We start from the raw sequence: 16,025 nt of genomic DNA on the forward strand, positions 1-16,025 counted from the left end.
GCGAGAGCTTCCACAAAGCGCGGGGGCCATTCATCAGCTTGTTCCAAGACCTGTTCGAGGACAACAGCGACTAGGAAAAGAGGGAAACGGGGGAGAGCAAATAAGAATGCATGCAACAAGGAGGAGCAAAGGGGGAAGGTGGCAGGAGATGAGGAGCGAATCCAAGGGAGTCACAGAGAGAAACATGGGGGAAAAGGGATGAGGGGATGGAAGCCGTCCCCCCACCCCACCCACCCACACGGTCAACAACAAAAAACGCAGAAAAGAGGAGCGAGCTCAGTAGTATGACACCCAGGATGGAAGAGGGGGCTACCAACGGAGGGAATGTATGTTAAAAAGTTTGTAAATAAGAAACTACACAACATGTAAATATCAGGTGCATTATTAGGTAAATTGTTATTTTGTAAAAGTTGAAAAATGCCAATAAAAATATATTTTAAAAAAGCACTGTATTGCAATATCCCTAAGATCCCATGAGTTTTCAGCTACTATTGTGCAAAATTTTCAATTTGAAATGTATTCAGTCGAGTATAAAAAAAGAAAACACTGACAGCATGTTCAATACTAACATACTTAATACTGTAAAAATCAACAACTGTATTCAGTTTCTCACCTTTGATCTCCTTGGTGAACTTTACTCTCTGGGAGTCAGTTAATGGTTTTTGCTGTTCTTCAATATTTTTAAAATCCAAAACTTCACACATGAATTCAATCACTGGCTGGGCTTTATAAAACGCTGTCGCAGATACTGAAAACAGAAAGAAATTTGTAACACACATTCGCTCTGCCCCCCTTTTTTTAAAGCAAATATTTGCACTCAAAATAAGGACCATGAATGGCAGGGAATTAAATAGTTTACACTTTTTTGGCATCCAGAATTAGGATCTCACAACTGTAGATTTCAGTTACATGCAGAATAAAGCTCCATCTTCTCATTCTCAAAGTACACTGAAATCCAAACCTCAGAAGAACAAAACCTGAACAGGTGTCAAACAGCAGCATTATCTCACTAAACATAAGGGCCGAGATTCTCCAACCCCCTTATTTTTGAATTACTCACCTCTGACACCAGCAAGACCTGGCAGGTAAGTCGGCATGGGCGATCCTCGGGGGGATCTGACCCCGGGAGGACCCCACAGTCTGACCCGCTATCGGGGCCCACCGATCTGTGGGCGGGCCTGTTCTGGGGGGGCACTTATTCATTTTGCACCGTGCCCCTGTAGGGCTCCAGCATGGCCGGCGCGGAGAAGAAACCCTCCGCGCATGCGCCAAAATAAGACGGTCGGTCTGCGCATGCGCAAGATCACGACAGCCGTTCTGCGCATGCGTGAACCCGCGCAGTCTCTTCGGTGCTGTGAAGCAGCAGTGCTAATCATGGCACCATCATGCCACCCTTGCCAAAGGGATTTAAACATAGATTAGAACAGCTTGGCAAACTATGTTCGAGAGCCAGAAAGAACGAATGAGAAACAGGAAGAAATGGAGCAGGTAGCAAACTAAGACTTACAGCCTGGAAACATGGTAAATTTAAAGTATAACAACATTACTCCATACAAGCAGCTCAAGCCGCCACTGGAGGCAAACTGCCAGCCACATCTGGTCAATACAAGTTGTCATGCTCAGTTTCCTGGATTGTTAAAATCGCATCCATTATAAATGGATTATTTTCACACAAACAAATTAGCGCATTCTTTACGTGGCAAACACTAGCTGTGTTATGTCTCTTTAATGAAAGCTGGTCATCTGAAATGGAAACGATTTAGTTACATGTTCAAATCAATCATGATGTCATTGAATGGCGGAGCAGATTCAATGGGACAAGTGGCTTACTTCAGCTCCAGCATCTTATGGTCTTATTCAGCACTTTAGGCCTACACCTTTGTTTTATAGAACTGAGCTGCGCAAGTGGAATAAACGTAAAATATTGCAGATGCTAGGAATCGGATATAAAACAGAAAATATGTCACCCAGCATCCGTGTATGGGAAAAACAAAATTCTACATTATTACATTCTGGGTCTCCTGTTGTTCCCAAGTAAAGGAAAGAAAGGGTGATGGAAACGGGCGGCACGGTGGTGCAGTGGTTAGCACTGCTGCCTATGCTGCTGAGGATCCGAGTTCCAACCCGGTCCTGGGTCACTGTCCGTGTGGAGTTTGCACATTCTCTCCGTGTCTGCGCAGGTTTCATCCCCACAACCCAAAGATGTGCAGGTTAGGTGGATTGGCCATGCTAAATTGCCTCTTTAAAAATATTTGGGTACTCTAAATTTATTTATTTTTTTGAAAGGGTGAACGAAGAAAAGTTTGATGGATTTTTTATGAGGAAAATACAAGGTACTGCATACAGGGATAGAAAATATGAATCATGTACCAATAAAACAGTGACAAGGTATTCATTAACTGAAGTAGTAATGATTTGGATGGTATGAACCATGAATTATCTAGTTATTTGGAAGGTGTCAACAATGAGCTACACTTTGTTGGCATTTGATCAGAAGTCTAAGCAAATCATTTTAATCTTGCAAAGATTATTGGTGAGGACACATCTACAATGGTATGTAATTTTCAATAGCATAATTTTGAGAAAGATACCAATTGTGTGGAAGAGCTCCACCAGATTTGAAAGAGAATACAATCCTGGCCTTGAAAATGTTGCATTTAATGAAGCATTTGTGATTAGAATTACACAATTCTAAAGCAAGTTAATGTAATAGCCCTACACTGATTCCAGCAGCTCATAATTTTGGGTTACGATGGACTAAATCTTATTTTTTAATTTTCATGCTTCAACTGGAAGTTTAAACTTGGCTTGAATATATGAATATACCATAATAACTGCATGCACAAACACAAATTCATCAAATTGCACTATTTGGCTGTAATATTTTTATTACACATGCATGTCACTGCATAATGCATTTGTACATTTGGCTTCTGGGGGGCCTATGTGCGTGGAAGTTACAATACAAGGATGTTAACTCTGCCAAAGTTACAAGCTCCACAAGTTTACATACTGAGTAGGACGGCACGGTGGCGCAGTGGTTAGCACTGTTGCCTCGCGGCCCTGAGGCAGCGGGTTCGATCCCCACCACCGGTCACTGTCCATGTGGAGTTTGCACATTCTACCTGTGTTTACGTGGGTCTCACCTCCCACAACCCGAATATGTGCAGGGTAGGTGGATTGGGCACACTAAATTGCCCCTTAATTGGGGAAAAAAAACCAGAATTGGATACTCTAAACTTATTTTTTAAAAGTTTACATACTGACTCAAATATGGAACTTTAAAACTGCAATTGGTCGTTCTAGCATGTACACATTTAAGGACAACACTAATTAAACACAGAAATCAGTGTCAAATTTCCTACGTTAAGCTTCGACAAATTTGCATAGATTTTAAATTCCAGTGCCATATTGAATCCAGCCTGCCATCTCAGATTAATGGAAGAAAAATACACAGAATTTGAAAAGCAGGAAAACTCTTGCTCGTTATTTCTCTCAATCACAATTTCCACAAAAAACAGATTTATTTGATCACATTGATTCTGGTTGTGGTACTTTCCTTTGTGAAAATTGTCCATAGTGCAAGAGTGATTACACTTTAGAATTACTTGATTGGCTGGAAAGCACTGTGGTTGTGAAAGGTGCTACACAAACGCAAGTTTGTTATTCCTTCCTGTTGCAAAAAAATTCACCAATGTAATCACAGTCATTTTTTTTCCAGAATTCTCAGCGATGCCTTGCAAAGCTCATTAATTAATGTAATTAATAAAACTCTAGAAGGCAGGCACTTCAAAACTAGATCAATTAAAGGGCCGGTGCAGACTCGATGGGCCGAATTGCCTCCTTCTGCACTGTAAATTCTATGATTCTATAAGAGTGCAGTGAAAATTTCCAAATTTCTTAAAAGGCAAGAATAAATTCGCACATGTTAACCTCTGAAACCTACCATCAATATTGAGCATCATTTTCCATAATGAAGGTCTGACAGACTGGTGAAATCCAAACCATACTTCCCTGCCCCCTCCCAAGGGATTAGAGCAACCCTCAGACGGTGTAAAGAATGAACGGCCTACTGGAGTGTACCTGAAAGAAAAATATATATATTTTAATTAACTGGACGGAGAACACCAATTTAGTAAACATTTCTTAGAGCAACTCCCGCAGTTTTAAAGAAATATTCAGTCAATCGCACAGTGGTTAGCAGTGTTGCCACACAGCACCAGGGAACCCGTTCAATTCTGGCCTTGGGGAACTGTCTGTTTGGAGTTTACACGTTCTCCCCTTGCCTGCGTGGGTTTCCTCTGGGTGCTCCGGTTTCCTCCCACAGTTCAAAGATGTGCAGGTTAGGTGGATTAGCCAAGCTGAATTGCCCCATGGGGTCCAAAAGGTTCTGTGGGATTCTCTTTCGGAGGGTCAGTGCAGACTCGATGGGCCAAATGGCCTACTTCTGCATTGTAGGAATTCTAATTCTTACAAATATGATGACTGAGTGGATTGCTAGGCCATTTCAGAGAGCATTTTAAGAGTCAACCAAATTGTGGTCTGGAATCACATGTAGACCAGACCAAGTAAGGATGGCAGATTTCCTTCCCAGAGTGAAGTTCATGTGCTTTTTTTCCCCCTTTCACTGGGTAGAACAGCATTTGTTGCTTCTTGAACCTGTTATGATCCAAGCTGATGTTACTATCGGACAAGTCCAATCTCCGTGTGGTACCCAGTTTGATAGATCCTAACTTTTATTTGTTGGTTTAGAAAAATGGAGGACGGCTATTGAACAGGGTCACAGGAATCTGATCAACTTTTAACAGAGTAAAACATTTGTTAAACAAGATGAACTGCACCACAAGACTCCTTCACTGCAACTATACCTTTACAGGTTTATACAAATTAACACAAGTTACAAAATCTATCTTATGCTCTAATGTTCACAGTAAGTACATAGTCCATGTAAACCAACAGGCAATCTGCAGTCAAGCGCATCACACTCCAAAACCAAGTGATAGACACCACCCAAAGTCATCAACTCCCCCAACCCCTACACACCCGTCATACTGTAAGCCAACTGGTCTTATGGAAACTGAGTTTTCCACAAGGCTTTTCTGTCTCCGCACTCTGATCTCGTCTTGGAATTTTCTCCCAAACATTGCTTACTCGCAGACATCTTCAACCAGGATCCACCTCCAAGGTTTCGATCCCTCCGTCTAATGTTCCTCTCTTCTGAATTGCCACGCTTCACATTCCACGGACTCTCTCAGGTATTTAGCCGGGACTAACAGAACTCCATTGCTTCACAGACCCATGGGTAAGGAGTCACCAACCTTTAGCTGTCTCTTCTGGCTTCGCATCAGCCCACATGCTGGCATCTATGTCTCTTTATTTTGGAGTCTTTCCCTCTACTACTTACTTTCAATTCCACTGAACAGAACTTTTCCCCCCCAGATTCCTGTTCTTTATTTAGTTTCTTGAGATTCATTTAATTCCCATTCCCTGGTTTCCTGGAATTTCTTCTTTTCTTTTCGGAAATCTGCTCTCTGCAGCTCCCGCCCTGCCTATTCTGGCACCTTGTTTATCTTCTTGGTCACCTTGCATCTGGTCGATCTCGCTCTAATTTCATGTTGCTAAGCAACAAAACTGTTTCCTACTTGTTTTTTTTTAATTTCCCTAAACTACTAACCCTCTTGATAACACAGCTCTTCATTCAAGAGTCATAAAATCTCAGGTATACAAACAGGGCTCAGATATATCTCAGCTTCATTTCACAGAATTAAACCAGATTGATGGGTTTGTGTTGAGTGAGGTGGTGAAGGGGATGGTGCAGGCAAAAAATATTTATGAAGAAACTCCACAGAAGGATGCATGTGCAATATTTTCCATTTCATACATTTGCAGCACACGTGGGGAACCAAAACTGGGAGTTATAAAGAGACAATGGGGAGATAAGGAATCAGCAAAGCAATGCTTTATAGGCTTCTGCAGAATTGTAATTAAAACTGAAATCTGACACTAGAAAGGAGAGCTTTTATTGGACAAGTTTATATGGGAAACTGAAAAATCATCTAGCTGACCCAAGTTTAATTTGGTTAGCAAATGAAAACAATAAGAAATATTCATGTCACCAAACTGGTTTGCAGTGGTTTAAGATTACAATTTAAGTTTAATTTATTATTTTGTGTGGGCCAGCACGATGGCACACTGGCTAGAATCACAGCATTTACAGTGTTTAAGGGCGCCATTCGGCCCATCTCATCTGCACTGGGCCTTGGAAAGAACACCATTTAAATGCACACTTCCAACTTATCCACGAAACCCAATAATCCCAGCCAACACCTTAGCACTGCTGCCTCCGCCACCAAGGACCCGGGTTCAATCCCAACCCCGGGTCACTGTCCGAGGGGAGTTTGCACATTTCTCTCGTGTCTGGGTGGGTCTCACCCTCACAAATCTAAAGATGTGCAGGATAGGTAGATTGGCCACGCTAAATTGCCCCTTAATTAGGAATAAAACATTAGGTACTTTAACTTTATATTTTTAATTATTTTGTGTTGAGAAAGACGAGTCCTGGGTTTTCTTTCATTTTAGAGGCTCTGTGAAATGGAGCCGAGAAATCTCTAGGGTCTGTTTGTACACCTGACGTTTTATGATTCTTGAAGTGAAGAGCTGCGCTATCAACAGGGCTAGTAGCTTAGGGAAGTTTTTTTTTAAAAACACCCAAGTAGATTTTTAAAAACTGTGCTATTGCTTAGCAACAGGGAATCAGAGATACGCACAATGTACAATTTGAACACCAGCACGTCTGGAGATTTGAAGCTGAGCAGCAACTGCAGACAAATGGAAAGTCAGGAAGATCTGAGCAGGAATCTCGTGATGCAGAGACAAAGAAAAACAAGACAGCAGAACTGACACAGCAGGTACAGTCGCTCCAGAGGGACTGTATTACTACAAGCCTCAATGATTACTGAATATACAGCTCCTCACAAATAATCCACACGACTGAACATTTCTTCCTTTATGCAGCTACACAAAATCATGAACTATGACAATAATACCAAATATGTTCCAAACCATTTGGATTACGCAATCACAAGACTTTATTAAAATATAACAATGAACTAATTAGATAACTAGTTGTTTAGATTTAAAATAACCGAGAGAGAAGAACCGAGTGAGGTGCGTTAAGATACACCAGTAACCCAGAATTACAATTCAAGGTAATTGATTTTGCAGAGGACATCAAGCCATAGAGATTTGTGGACCAAGTAATGCAGCCAAACTCTAAAAAAGGAAGCTGAACGAACGTTGCACTTGGGCTAAGGACACTGCAAGGTACTACATAGTGCAGTTAAAAATAATGAGCTATTTTGGTATATGAATGTCAGGGGAAAAGTAACACCTGAGGGTACTAGTTTGCTCATTAGTAAGTAGTGTTTAGAAATAGGATTTAGTAGTAGATTGTGCATGGCCATTCAAAGTCTTTTAAGATGATTTTCCAAAGTGGCAAGCTTCGAGAAGGCCCAAGTATTCTTCAGGGATTCCTTTAAAAAAATAGTAATCAAGGGCAAGTAACTGGCTAAAGGACACATAGGGTATTTCTGAGGGTGTCGCTGACTGCAGTGGGAGATTTCATTTATAGCATACTCTTGGTCAGGGTTGAATCCCATCTGGAGTTATTATCTCAAGTTCAAAAGCTATAGGTATTAATCAACACATCACTCACCAGCATGGGTTGGCTATAAACAAAGCAAATACTATATACAAACATACATAGGGGCTAGGAGCAGAAAGTAGGCCATTCAACCCCTCAATAAGATCATGGCTGATTTGTTGTGATTCAAGTTCTACATTCCTACCTACCCCCGATAACCTTGCTTTCCCCTGCTCAACAGGAATTTACTTCCACCTTTAAAAAATTCAATAATCCCACCGCCATCGCCTACTGAGGCAGTGTTCCATGGTCACACAACCCTCAGAGAAAACATCTCTCCTCATCTGTCCTCAAGGGCAAGCCCTCATTTTAAAACAGTGTCCCGTCCCCCCCGGCCCAAAGTTCTGGACTCACCCTCAAGTGGAAACATCATTTCCATGTTCATCTTGTCAAGACTGTTCAAGATCTTCTATACTTCAATCAAGTCACCCCTCAAGCTTCTAAACTCTTGTGGAAACAAGTCCCGCTTTCCTCATAAGATAACCCACTCATCCCTGATATCCGCCTGAATACCCCTGACCCGTCTCCAATGCATTTACATCCTTCCGTAAATCAGGAGATCAAAACTGTACTCCGTACTCGAGATGTGGTCTCACCAATGCCCTGGATAAATTAAGCAGAACGTCTAATTTTCTGTTCAATTCCTCTTGTAATAAAGGATAGCATTCCATTAACCTTCTTAATTACCTGTGGTCCTGCATACCAACCTTTTGGGACTCATACATTGCAGCACCTAGATCCCTCTGCATCGCGGGATTCTGTAGTTGTTCACTATTTAAGTAATACTCTGCTTTTTATTCTTCCTGTTAAACTAAACAACTTACATTTTCCCCACAATATACTCCATCTGCCAAATTTATTCCCCACTCACAACCTATCCACAACCGTCTGCAAACTCATGCCCTCTTCACGATACTTCCTACCTATCTTTGTCTCAACTGTAAATTTAGCTACCATGCCCTTCGCTACCCTCATCTAAGTTATTGATATAAATTACAAAAAGTTGAGGTCCCCTCACAGACTCCACTCATCACATCCTGCCAATCAGAAAAGGGTCCATTTATGCATTCTCTGTTTTCTGCCAGCCAATCTTCTACCTATGCCAATATGTTACACCCTGCACCATAACTTTTATTGCCCACAACAACATTTGATGTGATTCCTTTATCAAATGCCTTCTGGAAATCTGTCTACAGGCTCCCCTTTCTCCACAATGCCTGCTACTCCTTCAAAGGCGGCCAATAAATTGGTGAAACAAGATTTCCTTTTTGCAAAACCATACATATAGAGCAATGTTGATTAGGCCGAATCTATAGTATAATTCCGGTTACTGAAACATAATGGGTGCAGACAGGCCCTACAGGCAATGTAGATGAGAGTAAAAAAAAGGTTGATCCCTAGTGCAACAGCAAAATACTAAAAATTGCATCAGAGAGAACGTCAAAACATTTACTGGAATAGAAGATGTACCCAAAACATTATTCGCAAACAATGCCAAGGAAGAATGTAGGCATTACACAGGCTACACAAGGGTATGGGTAGAAAGAGGCATGCAAGGGAATGCCCACACCTGGAGCATGAGGGGACTCAACGGACCAGTAAAAAGATACCGAGTCTCCACCCATCTGGAAAGCCTGAGAGCCAAAGACCAGATGAGAGTAAAGAAGAGCTGGGTGGGACAAGAATATCAACTTAGCTTCAGCGCAAGGGCAAGCAGGTTGGCAATTCTATTTAGCAAGGGGTTAGCCTTCACGGCGACCAACACAGTGACAGACCCGGAGGGGTTCTGGAAGGGGCCCCGTTGGTACTGGTAAATGTGTACATCCGAACTGGAATGATGCCAAGTTCATCAAGACAACATTGGCAGAGATCCCCAAACTCAATTCTCACAAATGATCATGGGGGAGACTGTTGGAGCTGAGGGTGGACACATCATGCTCCAGATCTGGTGCAAAGTCAGGAATAGCAAAGGAACTGACTGTCTTCATGGATCAGATGAGGGGACCCTAGAGGTTCAGCCACCCGAGGGAGGAGTTCTCCTTCTTTACCCATGTCGACAAGGCCTACTCCCGAATAAACATCTTTGTGGTGGGGAAATCAGGGCTTCCAGGGATAGTAGAAGCGGAATAGTCAGCAATAGCTATCTCCGACCATGCACCTCACTGCGTGGATGAGAGGTTGTAGGCCAGGTGGGCACAGAGCCCCTCCCCTCCCCCATGGAGGCTGGCACGGACCTCCTCACTAACAAGGCCTTTTTGAAAGGATCGCACTGATCATCGACAAGTATGTAAGCAGTAACCAGAATGGGAGGCGCTGAAGGCAGACGGGAGATAGTAGCATTCAGGGCACATAGGGTTAGGAGGGGAGAGGGGAGTTAGACAGCGGTTGATCGACTCCATACTGGAGGTGGATTGTCAGTACTCCACGGTCCTGACAGTGATCTTGACCTTCATGTGGGTGGGGAAGAACCCCAGGATCTGTAGAACTGTCCTGCAAAGAGGGCGGCATTTGGCGTGTCTGGTACTGCCAAACATCCTGTGCTACTACAGGGTTGGCTGAGGAAGTCGGGGTGGAGTGGGTACAGATAGAAAAGGTTTAGTCTGTAGGGACGTCCTTGCGGGCACTGGTCACTGCCCCACTCCCATTCTCCTCGGCCAAGTACTCGATGAGCCTGGTGGTGGCAGCATCACTGAAAGCCTGGAACCAGCTATGGCATCATTTCAAGCTGAGAGACATGGCCGTCTCGGGCCCCATTTGCAATAACCATAGATTCAACCCGGCCAGAATGGAGGCCACATACAAGACTTGGAAAATGGAAGACGGTGTGTTTGAGGTTCAGGGACATGTAAAACGATGGCAAGTGGCAACCCGGGCAGAACAAACAAAGCAGTTCCAACCTCTGAAAGGGAGTATGCACCCATCCCTCTGCAAGGAGGTTCCAGTACTCCCCCAGTTATTCAGACACAACCTTCTAGATCAGGGGTGGGCAAACTACGGCCCGCGGGCCGCATGCGGCCCGCCAAAGGTATTTCTGCGGCCCACCAAGTCATTAAAAAAAAAAAAAAAAAAAAAATTTTTTTTTTTTTTTTAAGGTTAATGCGGGGGGGCTGTTGGGTTACTTACTGGTATAGGGTGGATACGTTGACTTGAGTAGGGTGATCATTGCTCGGCACAACGTCGAGGGCCGAAGGGCCTGTTCTGTGCTGTTCTATGTTCTATATGAGGCGCCCAGAATCATAACCGGGTGAAGTAATTATTTTACTTAATATACTATGCGGCCCTTTGTGAATTGTGAATTTCTGAATGTGGCCCTTGCACGGAAAAGTTTGCCCACCCCTGTTCTAGATCGACTAATATCACTGGACAAATAAGGGGAGGGAAAGAGCGCAGACATATATGGACGACTGCTAGACGAAGTATAGGCCTCACTGAATGAAATAAGTGAGAGGTGGGAAGAGGAGCTAGGCTAGCGGGGAGACTCTGGAGCGAGATCTCATACAGAGTGAACTCCACCACCTCGTGCGCAAGGCTGGGCCTAATGTAACTAAAGGTGGTGCACAGGGCACAACTGACTAGGACACGCATGAGCAGATTCTTCTCGAGGTGGAAGACAGCTTTGGGCGATGCCAACCACGCCCAGTTGTGCAAAATCCTAAACATATGATTAAGTCATTCCTTGTGCAGAGTGCAATCAATTGTTGGAATAGATCATCAGAAAAGATCAGAGGGCAAGTCATTCATGTAAAAAAAAAAGCTAAATTCTATTAACAGGGCACACAGTTGAGTATTCTCAAAGGATGAAATCAAATTCACTTCAGGACCTTACTCCTCCAAACGTTTATCTATTACTGATAGAATTTTCAGGTTGAGGTTGCAAATTGCAAACATCTGATCAGGTTCTATGAAACAGAATGTGTGCAACTCCCAAATTGGCAGTGAAGGAGTTTACCACCGCAAATGTGAAAATAGTTCTCTCTAGTTGATAGAGTCAGTATTCCTTAAGAAGGATCAAATTTGTTGTTAAATTTTAGAATCCAACATCAAAACGATAAATTTTTGACGAACGGTGCACTAGTAAAGTACTTCATCAGTCATTCTGCCAGTTATGTCTCGCATGCAGAAACCCAAAAATCTGTGTGAGAAATTATTTACTAAATGCTACATTTAGGCACTAGATGGCTCCTCTCACCTCATGGAGGGTAGATGTCGCATCACTACATCTAGTGCTTGAATAGATTCAAAAGGAATAGCTGGGAGTCGACCCGAAAGTGCATCATGCAAGGCTTGGAGACTGACACATGCCACCCACTTTATCACCACCTTAAATATTCTGTCCTTTCCTTCCCCTGGTAGAGTTACTTCCAGCTCCACCTATTTAAAAGAGAGAAAAAAAAAATCAAAAACTGAACATGACTAAACAGATAATATAGATATTAACATACAAAGGAATAGAAGTACTTATTTGTGAGCTATATCAACCAAAAACCACATTGAACTAATATCAGGTCATAAACTTCAACATTCTCCATCAATAATCACCATTAAAAGTGGCAAGCACCTGAGATTATAAAACATACAATTATTTATCTGATTAATAATCTTCAGTAAAATAGTCACAATGGAAATTTGAGGGAGTTCTCCCTCACGTTAATTTATTCGTATCTCAGGATAGAAAAATAGGTTAACACAAACTTCTGCATTCTCAGGAGAATTGATATGGTGATAAAATTGGATAGGCTATCTGTACTTCAAGATAAGGCACCAGGACACTGGATGAGATGCATCCAAGGATACTGAGGAAGTGAGGGTGGAAATGTGAGGGGTGGGGGGGTGGCCATAATTTCTTCCTTGGACTCAAAGAGGTCATACCAGAGGACCGAAGAATTGCAAATCTTGCACCCTTGTTCAAAAAAAAGGTATACCACATTAGCCCAACAACTACAGCCCAGTCAGTTTAACTTAAGTGGTGGGGGAAACTTCTGAAAAATAATTTGGGACAAAATAAATAGTCACATGCGGTAAGGAAAGCTATTTCTTAAGGGAAAATCATGTTTAACTGACCTGGAATTTTTTGAAGCGGTAAGAGAGTTTTTTTTTTAAATAATTTTTATTGGAATTTTTTACAGAAAATATAACACAAACAATGAAATGCAACAAAATGACCCATAATAACTGTAACACCCCCAAACCGTATCAACGCATGTATCACATCCCCCCCCCCACCCCCAATGAACAAGAGAACTTAAAAATAAATTAAAATTAAATAAACATAGTCATCGTCCCCCCCCATTTTCCTCCCCTTCCCCGCCCCTTTTCCTCCCCCTTCCCCCCATTTTCCTCCCCCTTTTTCCTCCCACTTCCCCCCCATTTTCCTCCCCCTTCCCCCCCATTTTCCAACCCCTTCCCCCCCCCCTTTTTCCTCCCCCTTCCCCCCCATTTCCTCCCCCTTTTTCCTCCCCCTTCCCCCCCATTTTCCTCCCCCTTTTTGCTCCACCTCCCCCCCGTTTGTCCTCCCCCTCCCCCCCCGTTTTTCCTCCCCCTCCCCCCCCGTTTTTCCTCCCCCTCCCCCCCCCGTTTTTCCTCCCCCCCCCCCCCCCGTTTTTTCCTCCCCCCCCCCCCCCCCGTTTTTCCTCCCCTTCCCCCCCCCGTTTTTCCTCCCCTTCCCCCCTTTTTCCTCCCCTTCCCCTCTCCCCATCCCCTCTCCCCCTTTCTCCCCCTTCTCCCCCTCCCCCTCCCCTTCTCCCCCTTCTCCCCCTCCCTCCCCCTCCCCTTCTCCCCCTCCCCTCCTCCCCTTTCTCCCCCTCCCCCTCCCTCCCCCTCCTTCCCCCTTTCTCCCCCTCCCCTTTCTCCCCCTCCCCCTCCCTCCCCTTCTCCCCTTTCTCCCCCCTCCCCCTCCCTCCCCTTCCCCCCTCCCTTTCCCCCTTTCTCCCCCTCCCCCTTCTCCCCCCTCCCCCTCCCTCCCCCTCCCTCCCCCTCCCTCCCCCTCCCCTTCCCCCCCTCCCCTTCCCCCTTTCTCCCCCTCCCCTTTCTCCCCCTCCCCCTCCCTCCCCTCCCCTTCTCCCCCTTTCTCCCCCTCCCCTTTCTCCCCCCTCCCCCTCCCTCCCCCTCCCCCCCTCCTCTCCCCCTCCCCTTTCTCCCCCCTCCCCTTTCCCCCTCTCTCCCCCTCCCCCCTTTCTCCCCCTCCCCCCTTTCTCCCCCCCTCCCCCTCCCCTTTCTCCCCCTCCCCTTTCTCCCCCTCCCCCTACCCTTTCTCCCCCTCCCCTTTCTCCCCCCTTTATTCTCCCTCCCCCTCCCCGTTCTCCCCCCTCCCCCTTCCCTTTCTCCCCCCCTCCCCTTTCTCCCCCTTCCCCTTTCTCTTTCTCCCCCCCTCCCCTTCCCCCCTCCCCCTCTTCTCCTCCCCTTTCCCCCCTCTTCCCCCTCCCCTTTCCCCCTCCTCCCTCTCTCCCCTTTCTCCCCCCTTCTCCCCCCTTCCCCTTTCTCCCCTTTTCCTCCCCCCCTCCCCTTTCTTCCCCCCTCCCCCTCCCCGTTCTCCCCCCTTTCTCTCCCCCCCTCCCCTCCCCTTTCTCCCCCCCCCTCTCCCCCTCCCCCCTCCCCTTCCCCCCCTTCTCCTCCCCTTTCCCCCTCTTCCCCCCCTATCCCCCTCCTCCCCTTTCCCCCCCTCCTCCCTCTCTCCCCTTTCTCCCCCCTTCCCCTTTCTCCCCCCTTCCCCTTTCTCCCCTTTCCCCCCTCCTCCCCTTTCCCCCCTCCCCCCCTCCCTCGCCTCCCCCTTCCCCTTTTCCCCCCCTCCCCTTTTCCTCCCCCCCTCCCCTTTCCCAGGTCTCCACGTTTGGGGGCCTCGCATCCTTCCATTGTAGCAAGATCCTTCGCCGGGCTACTAGGGACGCAAAGGCCAGCACACCGGCCTCTTTTGCCTCCTGCACTCCCGGCTCCACCCCAACCCCAAAAATCGCGAGTCCCCATCCTGGCTTGACCCTGGATCCTACCACCCTCGACACCGTCCTCGCCACCCCCTTCCAGAACTCCTCCAGTGCCGGGCATGCCCAGAACATGTGGGCATGGTTCGCTGGACTCCCCGAACACCTGACACACCTGTCTTCGCCCCCAAAGAACCTACTCATCCTAGACCCGGACATGTGGGCCCGGTGCAGCACCTTGAATTGGATGAGGCTAAGCCGCGCACATGAGGAGGAAGAATTAACCCTCTCCAGGGCATCAGCCCATGTCCCGTCTTTGATCTGTTCCCCCAGTTCCCCCTCAGCTTTCAGCTCCTCAACTGACGCCTCCTCCCCCTCCTGCATAACCTTGTAGATATCAGATATCTTCCCCTCTCCGACCCAGACCCCCGAAAGCACCCTGTCACTCACCCCCCTCGCGGGAAGCGAAGCGAATCCCTCCACCTGCCGTCTAGCAAACGCCTTTACCTGCAGATACTTGAACATGTTCCCCGGGGGAGCCCAAATTTCTCCTCCAACTCCCCCAGGCTCGCAAACCTCCCATCAATAAACAGGTCCCTCAGCTGTCTGATGCCCGCTCTGTGCCAACCCTGAAATCCCCCATCAATGTTCCCCGGGACGAACCGATGGTTCCCCCTTAACGGAGCCTCCATCGAGCCCCCCACTTCTCCCCTGTGTCGCCTCCACTGCCCCTCAAAACTTGAGGGTAGCCGCCACCACCACCACCCAGGCTTGTATCTCCACAGGATGCCCTCTCCATCCGTTTCCATGCTGCCCCCTCCATCACCCACTTGCGCACCATCGACACATTGGCCGCCCAATAATACCCCGAGAGATTGGGTAACGCCAGCCCCCCCCCCCCCATCTCTACCCTGCTCCAAGAAGACCCTCTTCACCCTCGGGGTCCCATGCGCCCCGGTAAGAGAGAGTTGATGAGCGAAGTGCTGTACATGGATTTCCAAAAGGCATTTGATATAATGCCACACAACAGGCTGGAGCAAAGTTATAGCTCATGGAATAAAAGGGACAAGAGCAATATGAATACTGGTATGTATCTGGGAATACATTCCTGTTCTGCGTCATGTGAGTGTAGTGAGGCCAGCTGTGTGTTTGCGTGTGCTGTGGGCAGATCACCATCTTGATTGTATGAGAACCACTCAATACAGCTCTCATCATGTTTTACAAGAATCCTGAGTGGGGAACCTCCATAACCTTTCTCTTGGTGGCAACAAAAAGTTATGAAATTGCTGAGTGACAGGAAACAAGAGAGTAGTGGTTATAATGGTTTTTCAGGTTGGAGAATCTCGGGTTAGTGTTGGGACCCTTGCTTTTCCTGATATACATGAATTAACGTGGATGACATGAAGCTT

At 46.1% G+C, this 16,025-nt stretch overlaps 1 protein-coding gene across 4 annotated transcripts in view; it reads right to left on the reverse strand.

Moving 5' to 3' along the window:
• The window catches only part of LOC119972284 (protein argonaute-2), a 136,498-nt gene that overhangs the window by 52,147 nt on the left and 68,326 nt on the right, over positions 1–16,025 (reverse strand). For all 4 annotated transcript variants that reach the window (XM_038808732.1, XM_038808730.1, XM_038808731.1 and 1 more), the window contains 3 exons: positions 11,892–12,073; positions 3,947–4,083; positions 614–748 (listed from right to left, as the gene is read on the reverse strand). In XM_038808732.1, coding sequence (XP_038664660.1) covers positions 614–748; positions 3,947–4,083; positions 11,892–12,073 — 454 coding nt within the window. The remainder of the gene's footprint in view (positions 1–613; positions 749–3,946; positions 4,084–11,891; positions 12,074–16,025) is intronic.

This window comes from Scyliorhinus canicula, chromosome 10, assembly GCF_902713615.1.
Source record: "Scyliorhinus canicula chromosome 10, sScyCan1.1, whole genome shotgun sequence".
NCBI classification, from domain to species: Eukaryota; Metazoa; Chordata; class Chondrichthyes; order Carcharhiniformes; family Scyliorhinidae; genus Scyliorhinus; species Scyliorhinus canicula.